The 27,821-nt window shown below is 36.3% G+C and overlaps 1 protein-coding gene across 1 annotated transcript; it reads left to right on the plus strand.

Moving 5' to 3' along the window:
* The first annotated feature begins 1,524 nt into the window (after positions 1-1,524).
* Positions 1,525-27,815, plus strand: LOC131988687 (otoferlin-like). Its single transcript, XM_059353891.1, has 46 exons — positions 1,525-1,602; positions 2,616-2,697; positions 3,081-3,261; positions 3,527-3,609; positions 5,326-5,380; positions 6,542-6,613; positions 6,970-7,096; positions 7,200-7,254; positions 7,481-7,612; positions 7,699-7,761; positions 7,856-7,940; positions 8,028-8,187; positions 8,861-9,047; positions 9,157-9,343; positions 9,605-9,828; positions 10,261-10,369; positions 10,802-10,985; positions 11,213-11,333; positions 11,454-11,554; positions 12,471-12,561; positions 12,660-12,776; positions 12,883-13,035; positions 13,434-13,623; positions 14,316-14,440; positions 14,525-14,659; positions 15,544-15,705; positions 15,817-15,936; positions 16,038-16,199; positions 17,065-17,227; positions 17,388-17,461; positions 17,619-17,645; positions 17,753-17,884; positions 18,059-18,131; positions 20,212-20,324; positions 21,191-21,328; positions 21,495-21,626; positions 22,685-22,812; positions 22,929-23,099; positions 23,827-23,987; positions 24,148-24,290; positions 25,003-25,091; positions 25,283-25,381; positions 25,569-25,810; positions 26,073-26,251; positions 26,583-26,683; positions 27,378-27,815. The coding sequence occupies exons 6-46, from the start codon at positions 6,568-6,570 to the stop codon at positions 27,556-27,558; spliced, it is 5,382 nt and encodes a 1,793-aa protein (XP_059209874.1). The 5' UTR covers positions 1,525-1,602; positions 2,616-2,697; positions 3,081-3,261; positions 3,527-3,609; positions 5,326-5,380; positions 6,542-6,567; the 3' UTR covers positions 27,559-27,815.
* Positions 27,816-27,821: the final 6 nt, after the last annotated feature.

The raw sequence follows: 27,821 nt of genomic DNA on the forward strand, positions 1-27,821 counted from the left end.
AATGTGTCACTTAGTCAGAAGTCTGTATACTCAATGAGAGAAAACTCCCTAGTAAGCTTATGTCTGAAGGGTCATAGTTTGAGTCTGTGTGCTCGGGAAGTTTCACTACCTGCATGTGAGTCCATGGTCTCATGGCTTCAGCTGGTCAACATCCTGAAGAGAGATTAGAGTTGGAGAGGTAACTTTTAAAGGAATGGTACATAATGCTGGTCTGTGTTGCTGCTTCTCATCTCCCCAGAGGCGCTATACTTTCCTATGAATAGCACTTGTTGTTGCTGGCTGATTCGTCACCCCTTCCCAAAATCTTTGTTGTGTGGCGGTTCAGTGTGGCCTGGGGTTGCAGAGGTGCTTTCAGACGGCTGTGCCTGGGCTGCTAGAGAACAGGATGATGCTTTGCATGTCCTCCACCTTCTCATTAAACTAACTGATCAAAGTGTTCAACTCTGGAGAAAATCACTGACCTTTAGACATATGGTGGAACAAATTCAATGTGAGAAGGCACACACACTGAACCAAAAAAAGAAGGTGATGTTTCAGAATGGATCATGGCTTACGCAAAGCATTGCCACAGATGTTAATAAAATCGTTAGACTGAACGATATGCTAGTATAGGTGAATTGTATGAAATTGCTGCATGTCAAGACTGTAAAATCAAGGCCAAATAATGTTATAATATGATATAATGTATAAATGTACTAATCTTTTCTGGAGCATTAGATTCCTGTTATTGTCCTGGCTGTGTAGTTTAACTAACCACTGTACGTCTTCTGCTAGGCCAGTGCAGCCTTCTGTTTGTTTAGGTGATCCTGTAAAAACAGGCAACCCAGTCCCTGGTTCTCCTGGATCAGTATTTGTGCATTGATTTACCATTAGTTTCTTCCATTGTTTCACTGCAATCATATTTTTAATTCCTCAAAATCTCCTGATGATCCTCATGTCAAATCAAAAATTCACGCAATTGTCAACTTACTTAGTAATACATATTTAGAGTGTTTTAAGGTTTTAATTTCCTTCGGGTGCTGAACATCTCTTCAAAAACTCAACAAAGTTCAAAGTAAGCCAAGAACAGCAATTATTTATGGCCAAACTATTGAAAACATTCATATTGTATCACAAAGCACAAGCACATGGAAGGGCAACAGCGTGTGACATTTAATTAGACCACATGTTTAATATTAGGCTTAGAAAATTGCTGGAAATGTCACGTTGTTTTTAAGGAGCCTTTTCAATCAAACTGAAGGAAGGAAAGGGAAAGGGGAAAAACAAATTGTGTCTTATCTTTTCTTGAGGCACTGTGAAAAATACACAATGTTCATGATACCAGAGTGAAAGGTGTAAAATGGGTAGGTCTCTAGGCTATATATGATTTTTTTTAATTATTATATTATTTTAGTTGCCAAGAAGTAAAGATGATTAGCTACTGCAAATGTGGGTACAATTTACACAAAATAACTGAATAACCTAATGTTATTGAAAAAAACAATAATAGCCACGTGTGATGCTAACCCTTCACCTCTGACCTATTTCTACTTTCGTCACATGTGGTGCTGATGCTGCCTGTAAAAGAAAATGTCGTTAATTCGAGCGTTAACTGTCAATATGGTATATTTGTTTTTGTTTTTGTTGCTGTCAAAGTTAAGTTAAGTTACTTGTTAGCTAACGTTAGTAATCGCAAATATGTCGCTTTATCGTCATATGTTTTTTCAGTGTTGCTATGGTATTTTCCGACGTCATATAACTGCTAACTAACTAAACTTTAAAAACGTTGGCATCAGATTTTTAGACAAGTATAACGTTAAGTCATATTCAAAGACTATCGGTAAAACTATATGCAGCTTCTGTAACATTTGGGCAATAAAAATATGTGGCGTTACCTGAACCAGTGACCTTTGCATTAGCGACAGTTAGCCATAGCTAGCATTTTAGCCTTGCAGCACAGCTAGCTAGCTAGCTTAGCTAGAAAGTAACTTAGTAAGTTTACACAAGCCCCGCACTTAAGTACAATTTTGAGATGGGCCTACTTGCACTTTATATTATTAATATTGCTCCACTACATTTCAGAGGGAGATATTGTGATCTTTTGCTCCACTATGTTTAATTTTTAATAATTCAGATTATAATAAATAAATATAATAAATAAATATAAAAAATAATTCAGATTAATAATAAATAAGAAAAGTATGATCAACAAATAAATGATGATATGATATTCTATAATTTACTTCATTGATTAACAAGCTGCCAGGAGTAGTCTACAGTTTATACATATATAAGGCAAAGTCACATAATTTACACCTAATGCATAAATAATTATTGATCAATAATACACTAAATGTTTCAGAATTCAGAAATGGGCCATTCTGCATAATGAGTACTTTTACTTTTTGTACTGTAAGTACATATTGATGCTAATACAATTATAGTTTTACTTAAGTAACATTTGAATGCAGCACTTGTTTGCTGTATTTCCCCATTGCTACTTTTACTTAGGTAAAGGTTTTGAGTATTTCTTCCACCACTGTTTATAAGTACCTTTGCACCTGTACACAGTGTTTGAAAACATAGTCCAGTTTGAGGTAAACAGGTCAAATATGTTTATTTAAACTGTCTTCCAGCTAATAGAGCTTCCAGAGCTCTTTGGCCACCAGGTGGTGCTTCCATCCATTACTGTGGCCACAACAGGTATCCCAATCAACAGTAAGTACAGTATGGTATATTATCTACACTAGGTATATATAGATACTGTATTTTTGCTAGAGGCTGACCTAACTATATTCACCATGATACAGAATGATGTAGGTTACAGATTAAGCACTCTCTTAGGAAAGCTTGTGATGTGCCATTGGAGAAAGTTTATGCACACAGTTTGGGCAAAAGTTGTGTCACAAATAGACTGAACCTTTCTGACGACTCAAGTCACATAGGATGCAAGGGGCTGTTGATAAAATTTTAGAGGAATTCATTTTAAGAAAGCTCCTGGGGTCACTTGAGGTGAGGCCCTACGTGCTTGCTGCCTAGTACAATTCCCCCACCCAGCACCAACAATAACAATGCCCTCTGGCTGTGTTTCACTGATAAAGCTTGCCAAACTCCTCCATCCGCGAGTTTCGAGAGAAATGTGTCGTAAGGATACACTACACCGCTGTCAGGTGGTGTGCCCACAGAGTCACTGGAGCAGAAACAAGATGGTGATAACCGGTCTACAACCAACAGCCAAAAAAGGGCCTTGGACACTGGACCTACATGGGATAAGATTGCATGGTTGGTATCAAGTCATTCTGTGGTTCACCCTAGACGACATTGTCAAAGGTGTCAATTTAAGGGCTTGGTTGCCTGCTCATGCATATTCATTAGTCCTACCTAAATATTAATCCAAAATACAAATAATAACTCTTTTTATTGCACAGATATTTGTGATTTTAAGATGCTATCTTTAAGCTCCTGTCTATTGTGAGGTTCTCTGATGTAAATGAAGGTTGCATGTAATTGTTTTTAATCAAGTTAATTCCTCTACTTTCTTTATCAGACCAGAAAGTCAACCATGACACGTTGGTTTGGTGGCTGATGTCTGCCTCAAAGTGTTGATGACAACATCCATCAGAGGATGAGGTTAGTATATTAGACTACAGGGTCAACCGGTAACTTTGCACGATTGCTGAAATGGTTCCGGGCATCCTGGAGGAGCTAGGATCTCCTCAACCCCTCGTAGTCGGTATTGAGTCATGTAATTAAGGCAGAATCCCTCAACATAGTGGTCAGGTTGATGTCACTGAGAGTATCACACACTTCCAGCTTCCTTCCAGCAGGAAAAGCATGTACCCTTTACATTACTGGGTGAACACAAGGAAAGTAGTTGCATAAAGTTAAGTCTGATGTTTTGTTTGTTACACATTTACTAAATATTTATTTATATATGTATCCATGAACAAAGAATGCTAAAACTCCCCTAATTGGGTAAGACATAAAGATATTTTCCCGATTCATTAATAACGATAATATATTTCCCTGTTGTTCCCTCTAAGCAAAATCTATTTCTTTTGTTGTGAACAGTGATACCTCCACATAATGAGGATGCCACATGCAACCCTGACTGGAGCGCTTAAATAATTTAGGACCTTGTTTCATCGGACACCAGCAACTTTAGACTTTGACGTATGGCTTACAGACTGGCTGTATGTGTAATTGATGAGATGATGAGTTGTACTTCAGCATTCAATCGAAGTTGCATTGAATAGAAGTTGCTAAAGCATGCATCAACTTTGCAAAAATAATGCAACATAATCAGTGCTTTTAACACATCATACTAATGTTTTCCTTATTTAAATCTGTTTATTCAGGTCAACAACACAATGCAAAAATGTAAAAACAGCACTTAAAAGCCCTAAAATTCTGAGGTCAGTTTTTAGGCCCAAACCTGAATGTATTTGAAACACAAGGCGCTGCAAATAGGACTTGACACCATTTGGTGATTACATGACAAAAGACAGTGTGTCTGCACCAAGACCCAGTTAGAAGCTGCACCCTATTAAAGATTAAAAGGCAGCATTCTTCCAACTAGGCTGGCCTGACATTTTGTTTACTTCCATGAAATTCTAGCTCTAGTGACGAGGCAATATATTGATTACATCAACCATCCTAACATATTTTAAGCTTTTCCAGTCAAGTAATGTTTGTTGATGTTACAATATATATTGCACACATATATATTATATATTACAATGATGAAATGAAGTAGATGCACATTGCCAAACCCTTTTGAATATAACAAGTAATTTAATATACGTGCTTCTTTTCACGTTTTGGCATGCATGATGCTTTAATAATACTCCTGAAAAGCATAGAAGGCAGCAAGATGTACTCTGTGACTATTCATTACTTCAGTTAGGCCCATGCTTTTCAAGCTCCATTGTGCAGAATCACTTTACAGTTACAGTTTATCAGTTGGAATCATTCGATTACCTTGTGCCCTGTGTGTAAAAGTTACTAGTTGGCTTTTCAGCTACCTTAAAGGAGGATTTAAGAAAAAAATATGTTTAATATTGTCTTTTGTTTTGTGCACAGCCTATGTGGATTGGCAGACTCTGCTCACAGTGACGTCTCTCAGCAGTCCCTAGTTATAGTTACCAGTCTCGGGTTCAACACTCATGCACTATTCATTGGTGTATCACATCACTCCTGCCCAACTTCAGACTCGGACAAACCCAATTCTTTTCTGAACAACTTTACTTTGAAGCCTTATTCTTACTGCTGTGTAAATGTCTAAAATGTTTATATAGCTTTGCCTTTGTCTCAGAGAGAAATACGAAGTTGCTGTCTCCTGTGCAGGAAACCTCTTGGAGCTGCTCGGAGGACGGAGACAAGAGCATTATTTTCTTGTATGGTATGTATTATAACATATTATTTTGTCAGCGGCATCATGTTAAGCAAAGATGAGCTAGCAAATAAAGCTTTGGCATTAACGCCTCAATGTTTTGCAGCATACTTGAAAGACTGTTTCCTTGACATTTATATTTCTTACATATGTTAAGTCTCATTTGTTTGAGTTAAAAAAAGTTAAGCAGTTTTTTTAAAATACTGCAGAAACATTTAGAGCATTGTATTCTATGTCTTTTGGCAGTTGTGTTTATTTGCATGCTTTTTGGTTATTCTAAATGTCTGCAACAATGCAATTTAAATATTTTGCTGAGCTTTTGGTTTTGACTAATTTTCAAGCATTTTAACATGTTTAGAATATATATTATACAGTTTGATGTGTTCCACTTTGTTTTCAGTTTTTTAGAATTTACAAACAGCTCTGAAAAGGTAAAGAAAATATCAAAAAAATCATAAAACATTTAGAAAAAAGTGTCATCCCTTCATGCGGGGCTGTAGGTCATTTGTGGATACTGTTCCTTTTGAAAATGCAGATCTTGAAATAGTTAACACACTTGATCACTTCGAATTATTCTCACGTTTTAAGGTTAAACCTATTCACCTGTGAAAAGGGCACTTAGCTGATTAAGTACAGCAGTTTAATTATTTTAAGTGTATTATTTTTCAAAAAGCATGTGAAATGTATCCTCTTTAATTGATGTATTAAGGTCAGCTGATTTAAATAATTAAAAGCCCCTTTTGAAGGCTAATCCAGGGTGTGGTGGCACACAGACACCCCTCTTAAAATGATAGCATACGTGCTGCACTTTAGTTTTGTCATGACACTTTAAGATATGTTTCCTAAGTCACAGGTTTTAAATAGATGTTCATTAAATATTTCAAATGCTCTAAATGATTTAGGCATTTTCCAGTTTTGATAGCAATTATTTGCTGGCCTCTTTCTGTCTACAAGACATTAAGAGTAGAATGTCATGGTTTAGAGTGAGGTTTGCAGAACTTGCACAGAAAATGAGATTAACTTCTTTGTTCTTTTAATTAATTAGAAGTAGTTGATAATACAGATGTTTTAAGTATTTGCATCAACAAATCTATACCAGTCTTTCTTTATACATGTGCAGACCTGTGTATGAAATAGTGAATCATGTCAATTGCTTTTTTTTTTTTACAGAGAACGCAAGGAATTGTTTTTGAGCCATGAAGCGCAGTAAGCACCGTGGACACAAGGAGGACAGGAACGGAGGTATCAGTAGCTCAGATGGATGACGGAAGATTAAGTCAAATAAGATAGGGAAATCCTGGCTGATATTACAAACTCCTGTTGGCTTACAGTCCCTTGAAGTCCATTAGAGAACATTTTGTTAAACCAGTATCAATGAGTTTCTCTACACCTTTGCTTTAAAATATCGTTTGAATGCCTAATCACTCCCTTGTTTGTGACTTTCATAAAAAACTCCCATGATGAATAACAGAAAAAACATACATAAAACACAATGCTTGAGCAGGATGCTCCATGGTGCAATAATTTACTACTAAACTTTCACTGTCACTGTTTTAAGTACTTTATTAGTTATTCTGTGACTTTCATATGATCTTTAGATGAGCCAGCTATTCTGGAGACGGAGGACCTGGATCGTCAGGGCATGTTTATGGGAGGAGGCCCAGATCCTGACACCATCTCACTGGCTTCAGTCACAGCCGTCACCACCAATGTATCAAATAAGAGGCAAGCATGGTTCTCTGAAAAAACTAAATATATATTGATGTTAGTAATCAAGTGAATCTGTCTGAAGATTCTCACTAATGTCTGACACCTCGATGTCTTACAGATCAAAGCCAGACATAAAGATGGAGCCTAGTTCTGGAAGACCAGTAGATTACCAAGTAAGAGAATTCTTGTTTCAAATGTATTTTTATTGTAAAAGCATTATTTTCAATAATAATAATTATAATAATAAACAAGATATATTACCCATAGTTTTATTGATCCAGTTACATTTTTATAGTGTTATTATTGAAATATCTTATTTTTTTGTCTGACAAAATACACTTCAAAAAATCAGTCAGTCCCTTAACTGTCTTACTATTACTTGATATAATTTAATTTCAGATCAGTGTGACAGTGATTGAAGCCAGGCAGCTGGTGGGACTGAACATGGATCCAATGGTCTGTGTGGAGATCGGAGAAGATAAAAAGTACACCTCAATGAAGGAATCCACCAACTGCCCATACTACAATGAAGTGAGTCAGCTGTTACAACACATTGTATCTACATTTTTTAAAAAGTTTTTGGGTAAAAAAGCTCACTTACTCCTTTCTCCTTCCAGTATTTTGTGTTCGACTTCCACGTCCCTCCAGATGTTATGTTTGACAAAATCCTGAAGTTGTCTGTAAGTTATTGGATAAATAAACCATAACATAAACCCTGCTACAAGACAAGTGTGTTTATTCTTGAAATGTTTATTTCCCTGAACCAAACTTTAGGTTATTCACTCCAAAAATCTTCTGCGTAGTGGAACACTGGTTGGAACTTTTAAACTGGATGTCGGCACAATCTACACCCAGCCTGGTAAAGAATAAATCAAATTCAGCTATGTTATTGTGAATTGATAATGATATTTCAGTCAATGTAGCTTCTTTTTTGTCTGTCTTGCAGAACATCAGTTTTACCACAAGTGGGCTTTGTTGTCCGACCCTGAAGACATCTCAGCAGGTTGTAAAGGCTACATTAAGTGTGATGTCGCAGTTGTGGCCAAAGGAGACACCATAAAGACTCCACATAAGACCAACGAATCAGATGAAGATGACATAGAGGGGTAATCAGATTTTTCCTGTGCATGATTCTTTTATTATAAAATATTAATTGTCAAGGAGGACAGGCCCAGATGTTTAAAACTGTAAACATTTAGACCTCATTATTTTAGGATTCCAACTCATTATTTTGAGAGTTTCTCATTATGTAGATGAAATAACCTAAGATACTAAGTCATTACTTTGAGAATGTTTCTCATTATTTTGTGATAATTCGTCACCATGTTCAGAAAGCTTCTCATTATGTCATTAATATCTCATTGTTTTGAGAAGGTTCCTCATTATTTTACAATACTAAGTCATTGTTTTGCGATAAATCATATATTTGTGATAATAGGTCTACTGATTATGTCACAATAAAACAAAAGAAAATTGTCTTTACTTTGCAATAATAGCATTTTATTTTAAGATAGTAAAATCATTATTTTGAGAAAGCTTTGCATTATTTTGTGATTCTGATTCATTATTCTGTGATAAGTAATTTTTTTGCGTTATTAAATAATTATTTTAAGATACTAACTCAGTGTTTTGCAATACTGTGTAATTATTTTGGGAATCTTCTCATTGTGATGAAATTTAATAATTTTTTTTTTTGTCTTTTAGTGGCGTAAATAGACTTATACAGATGTTAGTGTGTTATTTGTTATCTTTTTTCATGAAATCCCATTTCTGTTTCAGCAACCTCTTAATACCAGAGGGGGTGCCTGCAGAGCGACAGTGGGCTCGTTATTACCTGAAGATCTACAGAGCCGAGGGACTCCCCAGAATGAACACCAGCATCATGGCCAACGTCAAAAAGGCCTTCATAGGAGAGAATAAGGACCTGGTCGATCCTTATGTCCAAGTACTGTTTGCTGGCCAGAAAGTGAGTAATAATAAGGATCCAAAACAATCATTGAACTCTGTTTTTCATCTCAGCCAAGTCAAAGTGCAGTCGATTCAAACATACATGTGATTGTAATGTGTGATTACAGGGGAAAACATCAGTTCAAAAGAGCTGCTATGAGCCGATATGGAACGAGCAAGTAGTTTTCACCGAGATGTTTCCACCACTGTGCAATCGCATGAAGATCCAGATCCGCGACTCTGATAAAGTCAATGATGTTGCAATAGGAACACACTTTCTGGACCTAAAGAAGATTTCCAATGATGGGGACAAAGGTGACATACCATTTGATCTTTTAAAAGTACTCCTTCCTTAAATCTCTTTCAGAAATATTGTAGTGACCTGCACAGAAACGTGTGGGCGGTGCCTTTTACAATACAATTCGTTTGACAACTTCTACACAGCTGTAAACCATAAACATGCAGGCCTTTTGGCCTTGCAATCAAATCTACTCCGTGCTGTTGAAAGCATCTATCAGGTAACGCCTTTCCATCCATAATTTTCTAATGATCAGATATTTATTCGCTATATCTCAGGCTTCCTTCCCACGCTGGGACCTGCCTGGGTTAACATGTACGGCTCCACTCGTACCTACACCCTGATGGACGAGTACCAAGAGTTAAACGAAGGGCTCGGAGAGGGAGTGTCCTTCAGGGCCCGTCTGCTCATCAGCCTGGGTGTGGAGATCCTGGACCCCTCCTCGCCTGAAATTACCAGTTCCACAGATGTGCAGTTGGAGGGAGTACCCAACATCTCAGAGGTGGGTCCCTGCGTGGATGAGCAGCCATGCAGAGGAAGCCAATTGTTGCTCCTGCTGACAGGTCATTGTGCTGTGGTTGTTTTGAATTATTAATTCTTTATTTAGCCCACCTGGTGCATTATTAACATGCTGTAGTATTAATGTGGCTTCTTTTTGTTGGTGGACAATGTAAGTCACACAGCAAATTCAAGTGATCACCGTAGGATCGTAACCTCGAGTCCTCAGGGATTCAGGTCTCCCTGTCCAACAGCTTGTATTACAGGGTTGCCACGACCACTAAGCTTCTTTATATGTCATCAAAGTGCGACAGCTTTTAGAATTTGGTGAATCCAAATTAGTTTCTTAGTTTATTTAGGGAAAGAAAGTTTAGTTTTTTTTAAACAGTAAGACAGCGTTTACCCACATTTTTACACTTGTTTGTCTATTTCCCAGACCGCTACCGGGAAGGTTGAGGAATTCTTTCTCTTTGGGTCTTTCCTGGAGGCCACAATGATTGACAGAAAGATTGGTGATAAGCCCATCAACTTTGAAGTCACCATAGGTATTTTCGATTACCTTCTCGTTTGTCTCACTCAATGTCTCTCACTCTTTCATGTCTCCCATCTGAAAGTGAATCTTTGGACACTTAGAGCTTGGGCAGGAAGTTTTCTGGAAAAAGCAAAAAAAAAAAAAGTCAAGGTTGAATTTCTAGTCTGAAGTCTAAAAAACAAAAGGCAAAAGTCTAGTTTTCTCTCAGACCACTAATTTGAATTACAATAAGCTGAAAGTGTGTGTTATGTGTAATTTTTCAGCTAAATTTAGTGATCCAATTCTTTGTAAAATTTCCCGGTGCTTAAGTAGCATTATAATTGATTTACATTATAGTGTTGTTTCTGTAGCTCGTATGTAAGTGAGCCATATGGAGACCTGGTTCAGGAGTTGAAGGTGCATCACATTTAAGGGTGTGATTACTAACATAGCTGCTGTGTGCCAGGCTACTATGGCAACGAGATTGATGGGGTTGCCAGGCCAAAAACGAAGGGGAAGAAGGGAGGAGGAGATGGTGACGAAGAGGAAACTGAACTGATTCACAACTCCAGCGAGGAGGAGATGGATGATGACGGGGACTTGACTTCAGTGGCGACGACTCCTCCCATGAAGCCCGTCATCACTGACCGGTCAGAACAAAAATAGTGTGATCGTCATCAATACAGAGCGACAATGAAAGTAAACTACTAGAGTTCAGACTGTAGTTTGTATTATTATTTTAAGGTTTACTTGACTTTGTTGGATTCATTTTTCTAGGATCAATGCACCTCAGTCAACATCACAGTTTAACCATCCATGTGATTATTTGTTCATTCATTAATTTTGATGAAATCGTATGTATTTATTGTTTCTGCAGAAACTACTTCCACCTGCCGTATTTTGAGAGGAAGCCGTGTATTTACATTAAGAGTTGGTGGCAGGACCAGAGACGAAGGCTCTACAATGCTAACATCATAGACAACATTGCAGATAAACTGGCAAGTCATTCGCTTTACCAATAAGTTGATGAGCGTTGCATTGGAAAAATTTATAATGCAGTATTAATTTATCTATGGCAGTTTAATACAGTTTCTGACTTCTGACTATTGTTTTTCCAGGAGGATGGACTGAATGATGTGCAAGAGATCATCAAGACAGAGAAGACTTATCCTGAGCGCAGACTGAGAGGAGTCCTCGAGGAACTCAGCCAGGGCTGCAAGTCTGTAGTCACAAACTTAAAACTAGAAGTTTTGAACATTAAAAGGATAGTTCGGATTTTTTTTTAAATGGGATTGTACAAGATACTTATCTGTAGTCAGTGTATTATTTAGAGCAGATGTTGGTTTTTCCCCCAAAAAGGCCCAGCAAAAATAAATCTGTTTTAGTACTTAGTTCTTCTTCTCGCTATCTACACATTAGGGAATTAAAAATGTAGTATTTACACAAAGAGTTTTGTTTATGAATGATAAATCCACCCTTTGAGAGATCTGACACATTTGAAAAGAAGAAAGCTGTCAGAAAAGTTAAAAATATTGAAATATGGACAGGTTTTTTGTTTGTTGTAGTTTTGTTCTTTCTTTTAAAGCAACAAACAGGAGACACGATCAGACAGATATCTGATTAATCTGTATTTTTGAATAGAATTAGTATTTTCAATGCTTTACATTGCTGTCAAACTATTTTTTTCAACAAAAAAATGAAGCTGGCAGGTGTCTATTCTGCCTTTTAAAGACCCCAGACTCCTTTGAGAAAAGATTTATTTTACCTCACAGAACACAGTAGTTGGTGGTCGTCTCATTTGATTGGAAAGTTTGTTTGAGATATTGTGTGACTTTGGCGTCTTAAAGGCTGAGTTCAGCTTGACCAGAGTCTTATTTTAATTATTAGTTTGGCCTTACTTTAGATGGCTAAAATAGGTTTCTGCTGCCCCGATCCATGGCAGTACATTGCTTAGCTTCGGTATTCCTGCCTGCTTCTCCAAACTCAGAGCGTGGCCACTGCCATCTACTGTGCTATTGATAAATAACCCAGACAATCCCAATTCAAAAAATTCAAACTCCTCCACTCCTCAAATTCCTCTTAAGTCTAATAGATTAGTATAGACTATGACACTGACTGAACTTCTTTTCTTTCAGTCAGTTTCTTGCGCTCGCAAACAAGGACCAGAACCAGTCAGGCCGAACCAAACTTGACAGGGAGAGACTGAAGCTGTGCATGTCAGAAGTGGTATGTCAACTAAAAACAAACTGTGTTTTCTTTCTTCTACTTGTTGACTTTTAATATTTGCTCCGTCTTTCTAAATTCTGGGCTGTTCCTGGGTTTAGGAGAGCATCGGCCAGCAAGCTAAAGCCATGAGGTCACAAGTGAAGAAAAGCACAGTGAGAGATAAAATCAAGCTGGCTCAGAACTTCCTCACAAGGCTGCGCTTCCTGGCTGTTGAAGTGAGATCCACAACATTATGTTCACCATTTGCAGATGATTTTGTTTATTGTACATGCTGTATTTATGATGACCCTTTCATGTTTAACGTGAGTATTCTCACTGCAGCCTCAACACAGCGTTCCTGATGTGTTCATATGGATGATAAGTAACGGGAAGCGCATTGCTTATGCACGTGTTCCCTCCAAAGACATCCTTTTTTCCAGTGTAGAGGAAGAGACGGGAAAGGACTGTGGCAAAGTCAAGACAATCTTTCTGAGGGTAAGTTTACACTTAATATAGTAAGATAATCAGTCAAAAGGCTGTTATGTGTTTTGAATGTTTTTTTTTTCTTTCAAAATTATTTTTATTAGATTTTATTTTGGATGCATAATTATATCAGCTGTCAGAGCACACATCATTTTATCCAATACATCCATAGATTAGGCAAGTGCAAAAGAAATATACAATATAATACAATATATATATATATAGCCCATCAAGTTGCTTTACAAATCCAATAAAGTCATCTCATGTCTTGTGAAAGTTCTGTAGAGCACCATTAACAGTAAACCTTATTTTTTTCTACTTTAAGATTGCACATAATACTCCTGATGAGTGTTTTGAATGTTTTGTGACTAATTAAACAATTTTGTTTTTTCCCCTCTCAAATACTAAAGATCCCTGGTAAGAAAGGTTTCGGGCCTGCTGGCTGGACAGTCCAGTCAAAGATAGAGATTTATCTGTGGCTGGGTCTGACCAAACAACGCAAAGACTACCTGAACGGCCTTCCCAATGGATTTGAGGAAAACAAGTTGTCCAAAGGACCTGGCATGCCATGCTCCCCTCCCATCAGCCTCACCTACATGAGTAAGACCTTCAACCAATTTAAAATTTCTTCTATGTTATCAATTAGTATAGTAGTCTAAATAAATACCCAGCATACAAGAGATAGTTCTTATATATATCTTTTATACAAATACAAACATGACACGTCAAGTGTGATTTATAGTAATTGATTCATTTTAAGCGGTTGTGGAATTAAACTAAGTACATTTAAGTACTGTACTTAAGTACAATTTTGAGATGCTTGTACTTTACTTGAGTATTTCCATTTTATGTAACTTTATACATCTACTCCACTACATTTTGAGGCAAATATTGTACTTTTTACTCCACTACATACGACAGCTTTAGTTACATTTCAGGTCGAGATTTAACATAAAAAAACATAATCAATCTAAAGTGATTAGACATGCTTTTAATTAAACCTAACTAAATTAACTAACTAACTAAATTTTAATTTAGTTAAAATGCCCTGTCAAGATATTTAACAATCTAAGTGGGTTCATTCTGCATAAAGAGTACTTTTACTTTTGATACTTTAAGTACTTTTTGATGTTGAAACTTTTACTTTTTTTTTTGTACTTTTACTTAAGTAAGTTTTGAATGCAGGACTTTTACTTGTAGTGGAGCAATTTCTCAGCGTGATATTAGTACTTCTACTTAAGTAAGAGATCTGAATTCCACCACTGATTTTAAGTGTCTTTATGTGTCTACAGTGAAGCAGATCTTCCAGCTGCGGGTCCACATGTACCAAGCTCGCAGCCTGTTTGCTGCTGACAGCACAGGTCTGTCTGATCCGTTCGCAAGAGTTTTCTTCTCAACACAGAGCCAAGTCACTGAGGTGAGTCAGTCAGTGTCAGTCTAAGATGAGATTTACTGAATAGTACATCCTGCATCTTAATCAAACGTTTAATTTTCTCTCCAGGTGCTGGCTGAGACTCTGTGCCCGACTTGGGACCAGCTGCTGGTCTTTGAGAACGTGGAGTTGTTCGGAGAGGCCACGGAACTGAGAGACGACCCTCCTATTATCGTGATTGAAATCTATGATCAAGACACAGTGGTAAGGGTTGTGAAATAGAGACGCCTCTCTTTTTCCATTTGTATTAATGTGAGCAAACAGTCTTACCTTTATACAGCTTAAATTACCAGATAGGAACAGACTCCTCCATCCTTATCATCCTAATAATTTAAGAGTCTGCCTGTCTTTCACTTGAAATGTGAGACTAAACATGCCGCTTGATGAGTCTAAAACCAGTCTGTGATACGTCCTCAGTCAATGTGTTTGTCAATAACAACCTGAATTATATTTGAAAGAATGCTTTTTCTGACTGACAATTCTACATTTGCTCCTGTCGATAACACCATTGTTTTGGATGACCCTTTGGATAAGTAGAGTTTGGATTCTTATGGCTTGATGTACTGTAGAAGCACTGTAATGTGTGCAGAGTAGATTGTATTGAAAGGCATGCAAGAGGAATAAGATATGTCCACAAGAAGAGATGAACTTATACCTGTTGCATTCCTTTAAGTGACATTTTGTGCTCTTTGAATGTGGCCAACAGATAATTGGGACTCTTCATAACCACTAACTGCAAGAGAGATTATATATTTTTCAAACATTAAGTAGTATTTCAACAATGTTTTGATATTGCAAAAAGGCATGTCTGTTCTGCAGTTCACTGGTTATTTTAGGGATGTTGCTTTTGCTCATTTTTTCTTTTGGGCTCTTATATCTTCAATGGTTTTTTTATCTAGTCTGCCGAGAAACATGTGCATCTCAAGCCATGTTTCTTCCTGCCGATAGGACAAATCAGCCTTTTTTTATTGAAGCCATTGTAATGTGTACACAGATGGATTGAATATGGTAGGCTAAAAAGACCATTCTTTCAAATATTCCAACCAGGAATTATGTTTTCAGGTTTAAACTTTAATTTACTCTTTTAGGGTAAAGCTGACTTCATGGGCAGAACATTTGCCAAGCCTGTGGTAAAGATGGCGGACGAGCACTACGGTCCACCACGATTCCCTCCTCAACTGGAGTATTATCAGATCTACCGCGGGAACTGCTCCGCTGGAGAAATGCTGGCAGCCTTTGAACTGCTGCAGGTACGACTGTCAGACATCATCTAGCTGCCAGGGCACGGTTTAAAAGTATAAAGTTGTGGGATCATTTTGAAAATAAATACTGTATAATGCTTTTCTTGTGTTGCCTGTTAGATTGGCCCGAACGGGAAAGCTGACCTGCCTCCCATAGATGGTCCGACAGATTTTGACCGTGGCCCAATCCTGCCTGTACCGCTGGGGATCAGACCAGTGCTCAGCAAGTACAGGATTGAGGTGAAGACTTTGTCTTATCTTTAACTTGACCAGTGATTTATTTATTAATAGAAAAGTAAAGTAAAACAACAACAGAATCACTGAACCTTTGTGTCCCTCAGGTTTTGTTCTGGGGCTTGAGGGACCTGAAGAGGGTGAATCTGGCCCAGGTGGATCGGCCTCGAGTGGATATTGAATGTGCTGGAAAGGGAGTCCAATCTGCCCTCATTCCCAACTACAGGAAAAACCCCAACTTCAGCACCCTTGTCAAGTGGTTTGAAGTGGTATTTAATCTTTTTTTTTTATCCTATTTTATTACATTCAAGTCATATTTACTTTCAATGCACATTAGAGAAAAATACAAAATAAGATAAAGTAATCAATCAATCAAACTTTATTTGTATAGCACTTTTCATACTAATAATATATATATAACGTAAAGTGCTTGATCCTGAGAGTGGAAATTCCGGTGTTGCTGCAGCATGAAGAAATAAAGAATTGAGAAGAGAAAACACAATCGTAAATAAAATAAGAGGTATACAACAAGCATAAGAGCACAAGTAAAAAGCTGTCTGTATATTTAATGTACTATGTATATATATATATATATATATATATATATATATATATATATATATATATATATAATATATGATGTGGTAAAACAGTATAACATAGTATAGTATGAGATGCTGTATAAGATGCAATGTAAGACTAGTGATAGTAATAATTTAATAATATTGTATAACATAATATAGTATAGTACAGTATAAAAAGAACATAAAATGTAATATGGTATTGTATAGTAAAGTATAGTATCTATATTATGTATAAAATATGGTCTTGTATAATATAATTTACAATAAAAAAGTAAAAACAAAACTAACATGGTATAAAATAAATAGCAGGTAGAGAATAATATATGAATATATAGCAAATATATAGCAAAGCAAAGAAATAAGAAATTCATCAGAGAGTCAATGAAGAGTTAGAGTGATGATGTCGTGCGTACAGAGAAGCACCTGCAGCGCTCAGTGTGGACCTGGCTGGGACGGTCCGATGGCTGAAGAGAGGATGAGAAGCATCCAAAATCTAATCTCTGTCAAAATCTTCTCATCAGTCAAACTCATTGTTGAATCTGTGTGGCAGGATTTGCCTGAGAATGAGCTGCTTCACCCGCCACTGAACATCCGAGTGGTGGACTGCAGGGCTTTTGGCCGCTACACTCTAGTCGGCTCCATCGCTGTCACCAGCCTGAGGAAGTTCATCTACAGACCAACAGACAAGCAGGCCAACAACTGGTCCACTACAGGTAACATGAACTAAAACCCTTGAGACGTATTACACAAAAGTGGATTTTCTTTTACTTTATTGTTACTTAGGAACAGCATAAAGTAAACCAAATTGAAAAGATAAAGTACAGTTTATGTTTACTTAAATAAATGACATATTATTTGATGATGATCTTTCAGAGGAAATAATTGTTGTCAACATGGAACCTGAGCCTGGATTTAAGAAGATGGACACTGTGGTCAAACTAGACTCTGTAAGTTCGTCTTTCAAACTTCAAGTAACCTTTTTTTTTTAATTATACCAAATTTAAATAATTATTCTACATAAAAGGACAAGATTAAAACAGTAAGGATTTGCACAATTTCACAAAAGTCACGTTTTCACTTTATGCAATCCTGTTTTCTTCCAAGTGCTCTGATGCTGTGGTCAAAGTTGAGGTGAGCAAAGTGCTTTATTTTTAATGAATCAAAATCAAAAGATTTTACTTTGTTGTAAGAAACTCTAAAGCTTTATTGACAGCATGTTTAATGCATCTGTCAAAAAGGATGACGACAAAGATGGAAAAGGGAAAAAGAAGAAGAGGAAGAAGGGGGATGAGGTTGAAGAGGAAGAACTTGACGAGAGCATGTTGGACTGGTGGTCCAAATATTTTGCCTCCATTGAAACTTTGACAGAGGTGAGTGACAGGAAAACATGAGAGACACTTTGGGCCGTCCTTTGGTTTAATGACTGCAGAGCTGCACGAGTTTGATGGCAGCTGAAATTAAAATGCTCATACTTTTCTTTTTTAAACTGAATCTTGTTTTGATTTTGATTAATCCAGTTGAGAAATGGCCTTCTGCTCCGACAGGTTCTCAAGGCTCAAGAAGCTGCTCTTTCAGATTCAGAGGACAAAGAGGACATGGACATTGCAGATGGTGGAGGTAAAACTAAGACCAGCGTTTTTCTTTTAACGTCATCACTTTCAAAGTTTTACATTATCCAGCATGCTTTTGTTTACCTTTTGATCAGCCCTAAATCAAGACACACCTACAAATACATCTTGTCCTACTGTTGTGGAGTAGCTGTGATGTTTTATGTAAAGTCATAAAACAGAGAGGAAAACTAAAGAATATACACTCAGATACTAATCTTTAGATCAGGGACACTAAACTTGCTTTGGCTGGGGACCACTTTTGCAAAGTGACAGGAAGCCAGGGGCTAGTTAATAAACTAAAATTAAGAATATTTATTTTATTTTTATTTAAGAATAAACATCAGTTTTTTAAGTTCTTTATTTTTATCCTAAACATAAACTGCTCCAACCAGAGACAGAATGAATAGCATATTTAGCCTGCATCCTCCACTTACAATTACAAGCTTGATACAAGCTCTGGTGCCTTTTTAATGCACTCTGGTACGTTATTTACTTTCAAAGTACAATAGTTATTCCCAGGATCAATCGATTTATTTTCATTGTGAATTAGAAAATGGTTATAATTGTAAATGAGTATCACAGCCGTTAATTATCTAAATGCACCACCTGTTCTAACAAGAACCAAAGTACAAGCATTTACTTATTACACTTTGACCGTTCAGATTGTGTCCATGCATGTTCATCTTTATGAGCTCACTAACTCTGACTGTTGCTTTCCTCTACAGTGCAGTAGTGAACCTCGTAGCCCGAGAATGCCTCCATGTAGATGCTGACATGAATCCAAATTTCCATAAGTGGGACACTCGCTTTTTCTCTCCCATCAATGCATATTAGACGTATGCTTGCCATGAAAGTTGTCAATCAATACATTACATTGATTTAAAAAAACACAAACTGGTGAATTCACAAAGAATGGATTGCAGCTGCTGATAGTGCCATGAATTGCACATTACTTGCAACTACTATCCGCTCCATGTAAAGCTTAGTTTAGTTTTGTGTTTTCAAACACACACCTTCAGACTGAGAAAGATGTTTTGATTAGAAGCAGAAGATTCTTTGTGAATTGGACTGTTTCTGCAATGAGGCTCATTTGCATAGACATTTTGTGATACATATATACATATTAACTCATGTACAGATGCAGCTCAATAAATTAGAATATCATGGAAATGTCCACTTCCAGTAGTTCAAGTCAAATAGCCCCGACCAAGTATTGAGTCCATATAGATGGACATACTTTTCAGAGGCCAACATTTCCATATTAAACATACTTTTTAAAATTGGTCTTTGGTAATATTAAAATATTTTTGAGACACTGAATTTTAGGTCTTCATTAAATGTAAGCAAATTATTATAATTAGAAGAAATTAAATAAATTAAGACATGAAATGTTTCATTCTGTGTGTAATGGACCTATATGTGTTATTTCTACTTTTTGAATTGAATTACTGACATAAATAAACCTTTCTATGATATTCTAATTTATTGCACCTATGTGCAAATAGCAAAGGAGCACAGAGACTTGGCAGCGCAGTTTGGGGTGCATTTCACTCTTTGTGGGTGGAGAATTACAGTTCATTTTTGTCTTTGTGCAGATTTAGTGGCCACAAAAGCTGCATAATCCTTTTGTGAATTCGCTTGAGACATGATGAGCATTTATTTATTTTAATGATACATTTGAAACATGTTAGATTCTGCAACGCAGGCTGCAGAATCAACTGTTTGTATTATATCAAAATATATTATGCATGCAACTGTAGTATACACTGTCTTATATGGTGCATATTACTGTACATGTACTGTGAAATGACTTGTCTGTAGATGATAATGACAAAGCAAGTCAAGTGTTTAATGAGCTCCACAGAGACTCGACGGCTCCCTGTCTGGAGGATCCCGTCACATCACCAAGTATCCCCACTGAACTGTATACTTCAATAGTATACAATTCAATGGCATGCTTGTTGTATAGAGTAACAGCTGGTTTTGACAACTTTCATGTGGAATTCATGTCTCGAGTGCTCTGCTTCTCCATATCCCCCACCCCGCTCCCCCCCTTCACTCCGTCCTCACCGCTAACCTGTACTCAGATATCAAACCTGATGACTCTCCTGTAAAAGGCACCAAGAGAGGAAGAGGAAAGAAAGAAAAGAAGAGGATCGATCCTTTTGAGAAAAAAAAGCCAAAGCTGGATGAACTGAAGGTACTGGAAAACAATTCTCATTTAACCCTCTGGAGTCAAAAGCACCAAATCATGACTTCTTCATCACATCCAGACGTAAAAACAAAGCAGTGTGGAGCCCTACTGTAAATTTACGTCTAATGTTCTGGCTGTAAACTCCATGAGGCCAGTTTCAGTTTGATGATGATATACCAAGTAAAACTGGAGACAAGGTCAAATATATTTAGTATAAAATGATAGAACTGGATGTAACCCACTTATACGTTATATTTGCAACCTTTGTTCACATTTGGAACATTTCAAATTCTTTATAAAGCATGATAGTGTTTTGAAAGTGAAAAAAAAGATTCAAAATACATTTTATGTTGGACTAAAGGACTAAAAATAATTACCAAAAAAAAGACACAAAATGACTAAAAAAGACTGAAAAGACACAAAATGACCAAAAAAAGATACAAAAAGACACAAAGTGACTAAAAAAGACACAAAATTACTAAAAAAAGACACAAAATTACAAAAAAAATACACAAAATGACACATTAGAATAAAACCAGAGTTGGATGACAGGATCACACACAATCACAAGATCACATTTATGTTGGTTTTTCTTTGTTTGTTTTTGGTTCAAAATGTTGATCCAGTAAGTCAGAATAAAAAATAAATTATTATTGGATCATATAGGTGAGGTTGTGCTGGAATAAATGTACCAACATGGCATTTAAACATTTTTTAACTGGTGTATACAGGCAGGATGAAAAGTATTCAAAAATGGACAAATTAGCCCAAGACTCCGTAGAGTTAATCTGTTGTGTTTATATACCTGTTGTGCTTGCCACATTCTTAGAAAAAGAGAATTCAAAACTAACACATTTGTGTCCTCAAACAAGGTGTACCCGAAGGAGCTGGAGAGTGAATTTGACAGCTTTGAAGACTGGCTGCACAGCTTTAACCTGTTCAGGGGAAAAGGCGGCGATGATGACGACCAAAATGTGACAGATGAGGACAGAATTGTTGGAAAATTCAAAGTAAGAACAAAATGTTAAGAGTATAATACATAAAATTTGGTTAAGTTATTCTAAAAACAAGCTTGTAATAGATCGCTCTATTGCAGATAATACAGAATGCATTTTAGGTTTCCTGCTATTTTTTTTTGCAACATGAAAATTCATCTGTTCCACTGTTTTCCTTTAGGGCTCTCTGTGCATGTACAAAGTGTCGGAGGACATGAACAGAGACATGAGCTTTGACTCCAACATGGGAATGTTTCAGAACATTCCTCACAACGATCCCATTAACATCCTCGTCCGCATCTACGTTATCAGGGTAAGGTATATGTTCTGAACCTTAAGGATTCAAGGATTTATTATAAATTACAGGAGTGCACTGTAAAGTGTGTAGATTATTAAATATTTCAATTAGAATAAAATATAAACAATAAACAATAGGCAATACAGACCGTATTAATGTAGCACTGAAGTATGAAATAAAAGGCAAAACAATTTACAAACAATAAATACGAGTCAATGACGTGATCTAATCCATTGTCAGTTGGTGTAACCAGTAATTTTTTGCATAAAAATCTGATATCTATATACAGGAAAACAAAAGTGAACTAAAATGAGAAAAAAATACAATCCACTTTTACATTGCAACATTATGGTATATAACAAATTTTACATAATTTTTCAAAACTTTAGAAAAAAAATGGTTGTTCTAAGAATATGTTCTGCTCAATATTGACGAAATGTGTAAATGTAGAAATACTCAGAAATATGTTTTTTTAAATGAAGTAATTATATGTATAAGTCCACTGTAGGTGGAAAAAGTTTAATATTCTTTAAAAAAAAAATGTTTAAAAATTATTTTGTGGTTACACCATTTGACATCTTGCAAACCCTTATATGTCACTGACCCATACAAAAACATGTATGTACTATGTATAGATGCGTACATACAAAAAATATATCCTATGTGTGTGATATCAGTGTAATGTTTTAAATCATAATACAGATATATTTTATCCTTAACTGTAAAATGTATTTTTTGCATATATTTTTTAATATCACTATTTTTATATAGATTTTATTTATACTTTTTTTGCCTATTTATTTTTATTTTATAATATTATTACTATTGTTTTTTTATTATTATTATTATAATTATAACATGACTATTTCTCTATCTCTCCATGTATAAAGGTATTATATAGATAAATATATGTACAGGAAAAAAAACTGAAAAAAGAAGAAATCTATAGTGCAATAGAAATCATTGGTTATGGTAGCTCTACTGCATTTAAATGAGAATACTGTTGTAGACAGATGAGCAGAGGCTCAGATTATCCATTTCACTCTTAAGGAATTATCCTATTTTCTTGGTAGGCAACTGATCTGCATCCAGCTGACATTAATGGGAAGGCTGATCCATACATTGCAATCAAACTGGGAAAGACAGAGATCAAAGACAAAGAGAACTACATCTCCAAACAGCTGAACCCGTTGTTTGGCAAGTAAGTAGAAATGCTTGATTAATAATAAAAGTATCACTACATATATGATTTTACAAACGTTTGACAGTATTATGTGCATTAAAACCTGACATATTCTGTATTTCTTATCTTATCAGATCCTTTGACATTGAGGCCACATTCCCAATGGATTCCACACTCACTGTGTCAATTTACGACTGGGACCTGGTGGGAACTGATGATCTGATTGGAGAAACAAAACTTGATCTTGAGAACCGTTTCTACAGCAAACACAGAGCCACATGTGGTGTTTCATGTAACTACGCCATGTAAGTATCAAATATAGAACTTCCTGTCGTGTAGAATTACGATACTACAGCCAAGCCATTACTAAATGTAAAATATGCTTGTGAAATCACTCTTAAAATAAATTCAAAGGCAGTAAGTATATATTTAAATAAATATTAATATATATATATATTAAAATAAAAGTAAAATAATTTCAGTAAATTCTTTTTTTCCAAAGAAATGCTATTATTTATTTATTAAATGGGACTTTAATCTCATCATTCTATATTTATTTATTTCAAGGGACTTTAATTTCATAAACTATTATTTCTTTTGTTCAGATTACCTAAATTGAAAATGTAAGATATATTTATTAATTAATTAACTATACTGACTAATTTATATATTTGTATTTGTATTTATTTATTTATATGTACATTTATTTATATATGTATTAATTTAACACTAACTTAAATGACATTCCATATTGTAGCAGTAGGGGTTAATTTAGATCATGATAGGTGAATGTAGCATGAGTCAGAAATAATTTTGTTAATGGCATTAGTCAGTCAGAACAGTAAACGAAATTTACTTTTGAATACTTAAATATTAAAAATTGTATGTGTTCTCTATGCTAAACCGCAGATATCATGGATTTTTACTTGAATGTAGCGTCCTAACCTATTTCATAAGCAAGGTGTACTTTGATTACATATTATAGAGTTATAAGAAGTTGAATGGTGCATTCTTTTTTGCTATTTTCTATAGCCATGGTTACAATGTGTGGCGGGACCCAATGAAACCCACACAAATCCTGGCTAAGCTGTGTAAGGATGGCAAACTGGACGGGCCTCACTACGGCCCTGGAGGAAGAGTGAAGGTGGAGAACCGTGTCTTCATGGCACCGACTGAAATAGAGGATGAAAATGGTGCATGTTCATTTCACTCATACCCTTTTGTTTATCCCACTGAATTCAACTAATTACCTATTTTTAATCATGATTTTATCTCTGTACATCTTCTAAATTACACTGGATTAGCAGCTAATTTCAAATTAGTATCAAATCCCCGTTTGATTATGTTTTTCAGGTTTGAAGAAGCAGACAGAAGAACATCTGGCTCTGACCGTGTTGAAGCACTGGGAGGAAATCCCACGAGTCGGCTGCAAACTTGTCCCAGAGCATGTGGAGACCAGACCACTGCTCCACCCTGATAAACCAGGAATTGAACAAGTATGTCACTCAGTGTTCTCATGCTGTCTCTATTCCTGTTAACACACTTAACCCATAAGAACCCATGGTGACACGCGTGTAACAAACACTTTAAATGTGTTAGAATCTCCCATATACAGCTTTATGCTTCACCGTAACTCATTAAGTCTCTTAGCAAGACTGTGTGACTGTGACAAGAAGTGACTTCTCCAAAATATAGGTGTGGCTGGTAACTGAAAAGAGAAAAAGTAGCTAATTTCAAAAAAAGCTTATTTTTTGTTACTAGGCTAAGTTTAAACCCATTTCAAAATTATAATCCGTTAATGTCCTGTATTGCATTTAACCTGTTTTGACCATATTTCCTGAACATATTAATATAAAACAAGTAACAAAAATATCGCTGTGACGTATGTGTCAGAAAAAGGCAAATTTGTGTTTCTGTAAGCAGAAAATGTGTCTAGTTTATTTATTTTAAAATAAGAAATATCATAAACATAAACGCCCAATGTAACGTTTATGTCACATCACAGATCTTTGAAATTAAGGGGTAGTATTTTTTTTAAAAACATCAGAAATGTGTTCTATGTGGTCTACTTGGTCTGTGGTATATCCCCCATAATTTTCCTTCAAGGATAAATAGGTCTGGGTTCTTATGGGTTAAATTAGATCAATCAATCCTATAACATTTTGTTTAACTTTGCAACCTAATTTCCTTGTGGTCAATTTCTTTTAGGGGAGAATTGAGATGTGGGTGGATATGTTCCCTAAGGATATGACTGCACCCGGCCCTGCCCTTGATATTTCACCAAGGAAACCGAAGAAGTCAGTTTACATACACTACATACATTTTAGATAGTGCTGATCAAATCCAGCAGGCAGAAGATTGCTTCTTTTTTTAAATCAATTTATTTGTTGAATTTGCTTGAACGGCCTGCAGGAGATTTAAAGAAAATCAGAGCGATAATCCCACTTGACTATATATCAAAAATCTTGTCATTTTTGCTCATGTCCAGGTTTGAGCTGAGGGTGATCGTCTGGAACACAGATGAGGTCGTTCTAGAGGATGATGATATCTTCACTGGCGAGAAATCAAGTGACATATTTGTGCGAGGGTAATTATAAGCTCTACATGTTTTTGATGCTTTATCTTTTGTCTCTACAGTTATTGGGCACAACTTTACCAAAGCACAATACACCGTAACATAAGATTATCTCAATCTAATTTAGATTGAGATTAAAAAAAACCCAACCAATTATTTAAAAAGATTGTGATTCTATCCTACATGTCTCCTTTAACAGCTGGTTGAAAGGGCAGCAGGAGGACAAGCAGGACACAGATGTCCACTACCACTCCATCACTGGGGAGGGCAACTTCAACTGGCGCTTCGTCTACCCCTTCGACTACCTCATGGCTGAAGAGAAGATCGTCATCTCAAAAAAAGAGTCCATGTTTGCCTGGGATGAGACTGAATACAAGATCCCTGCTCGTCTTAATCTGCAAGTGTGGGACGCCGACCATTTCTCTGCAGACGACTTCTTAGGTGCAGTGGACAATCATTTGTGATAACCTGTTAATGTCGCAGAATTAAAACAGATGCAGCTTATGGGGACAGATTTGTTGACCAAAGTCTGGATCATTTTTTCCCAACAAATCTTATAAGAGACGTGTCTGTTAATTAATTCTTGTTTATTCCACTGTCTTAGCTAAGCTTCCTGCATGTAACGGAGTCAGTAAATTAGTTTAAATTAGTAAATATTGTTAAATAAATTAGTAAATATTGTTAAATAAATGTCTCTTTATAGGTGCAATTGAGCTGGACCTGAACCGTTTTCCGCGTGGTGCGAAGACCCCCAAGCAGTGCACCATCGAGATGGTGACAAATGAAGCAGAGATGCCCATGGTGTCCATCTTCAAACAGAAGAGGATCAAAGGCTGGTGGCCATTTGTGGCCAGAAATGAAGAAGACGAGTTTGAACTCACGGTAGGTCAAAGTAAAAGGTAACCCACAGTGTTAAACCTTTGCCTTTTGAATCCAGAAACCGATATCAGCGTGCCATCTTGCAGGATGTCCCGATTCCTAAAATGTAAAAGAGGTGTGACAATGGACAGCTGATGCAGCTGTGCCACATGTCATATTAAGATGACTTGGGTTTAAATTGTGGTTCAGAGGCAAGGATGTGCTTTTTTTAAACACCTGTTGTCTCCACTCCTCTCTCTTCATATCGGGGATGTACAAACTAGAAAATGGGAAAGGTCTTTATTGTGTGTTTAAAACCTCCTTGTGTCTGAGAGTATTTTTGTTGTGCTTTTAGGGAAAAGTGGAAGCAGAGCTGCACCTGCTGACAGGAGAGGAAGCAGAGAGGAGCCCAGTCGGTGAAGGACGCAACGAACCCGAGCCGCTGGAGAAACCCAAGTATGAAGGACGTTCTGTTATCAGCACACTGTCCACATCACTGAACACTCTTTTGATCTATTTTTCTCACTCACATTGTTCGGTTTATTCTGTGGCTTGGCTACTTCTCACCCTCGCCATAAACACATAGACACACAAATGCAAAAATACATGTTGTTTAGCTTCTCCAGTCCAGATCAGCTGAAAAAGATAAACTCCAAAAGGTGGTCTGATGCAAAACGGACCAGAAATAACAAAATAAATTATATGATAAATACAAATAAATAAATGCATGAATAAACAAAAACATAAATCGTTCATAAATAACAAAAACCTGAATTCTAACCCCAACATAAAACAATCATAAACATATTTTAAAACAATGATAAAATGACATAATGAAACAAAAAAGCAATTTGATGGAAAGAGGAAAGACATTTTTACGAATTTACTTCAACCGAGTTCTGGACTTTTACCTAAGATCTTCTTTCTTTACATGGTAAGTTGCTGTTTAATGTCATATCTTGTAGACCTAGAATAATCTTTAATTTCTCAGAATACTGTAAATTGGTTCTCTGTCTTGCATTTTGCTTTATCCTAGTATCATAAATGTCAGCTATATTATTATTAAAATTTGTTTTAGAAAGAGAGCAACATTAATGGTCCATAAAACTTAAAGCCTGTATTACTAAACAGTGTGTTTTTATCCTTCCAGCCGCCCAGACACCAGCCTTCTGTGGTTCCTCACTCCATTCAAGGCCGTCAAAAATTTGGTCTGCCACCAGTACAAGTGGCTGGCCATCAAGATTGTCACAGCTCTCCTGCTGCTGGCCATGCTGGCTCTTTTCCTCTACAGCATGCCTGGTTACATGGTCAAGAAAATGCTGGGAGCTTGAGATGTTGCTCAGACACGTCTGCAGAAGGTTCCAGCAATTTCACTAACCGGATGGCCTCTAACTCTCTCTTTTCCTACATTCAATCATAGCAAATTTAAAAATGAAATACAATGTATAATTTAAAGCTTAGGTATGCAGTCTTCTGGAGTAAAAAAAATGCCAGAGATTGGCCAAAAAATGCTTTAGAAAAGTATATACTCCTCAATATTATAGTATTAAGTTTGCTGACTTGGATATTCTTATATTAACTCGATGGTGTCAGG

Source organism: Centropristis striata, chromosome 16 (assembly GCF_030273125.1).
Source record: "Centropristis striata isolate RG_2023a ecotype Rhode Island chromosome 16, C.striata_1.0, whole genome shotgun sequence".
NCBI lineage: Eukaryota > Metazoa > Chordata > Actinopteri > Perciformes > Serranidae > Centropristis > Centropristis striata.

Excerpts from the sequence above, each read along its gene's own strand:
- LOC131988687 (XM_059353891.1), top strand. The coding sequence starts at position 6,568 with ATGAAGCGCAGTAAGCACCGTGGACACAAGGAGGACAGGAACGGAG. Across the intron at positions 7,255-7,480 it reads GAAGACCAGTAGATTACCAA|ATCAGTGTGACAGTGATTGA; the intron begins GTAAGAGAATTC and ends ATTTAATTTCAG. Across the intron at positions 13,036-13,433 it reads TCAAGACAATCTTTCTGAGG|ATCCCTGGTAAGAAAGGTTT; the intron begins GTAAGTTTACAC and ends CAAATACTAAAG.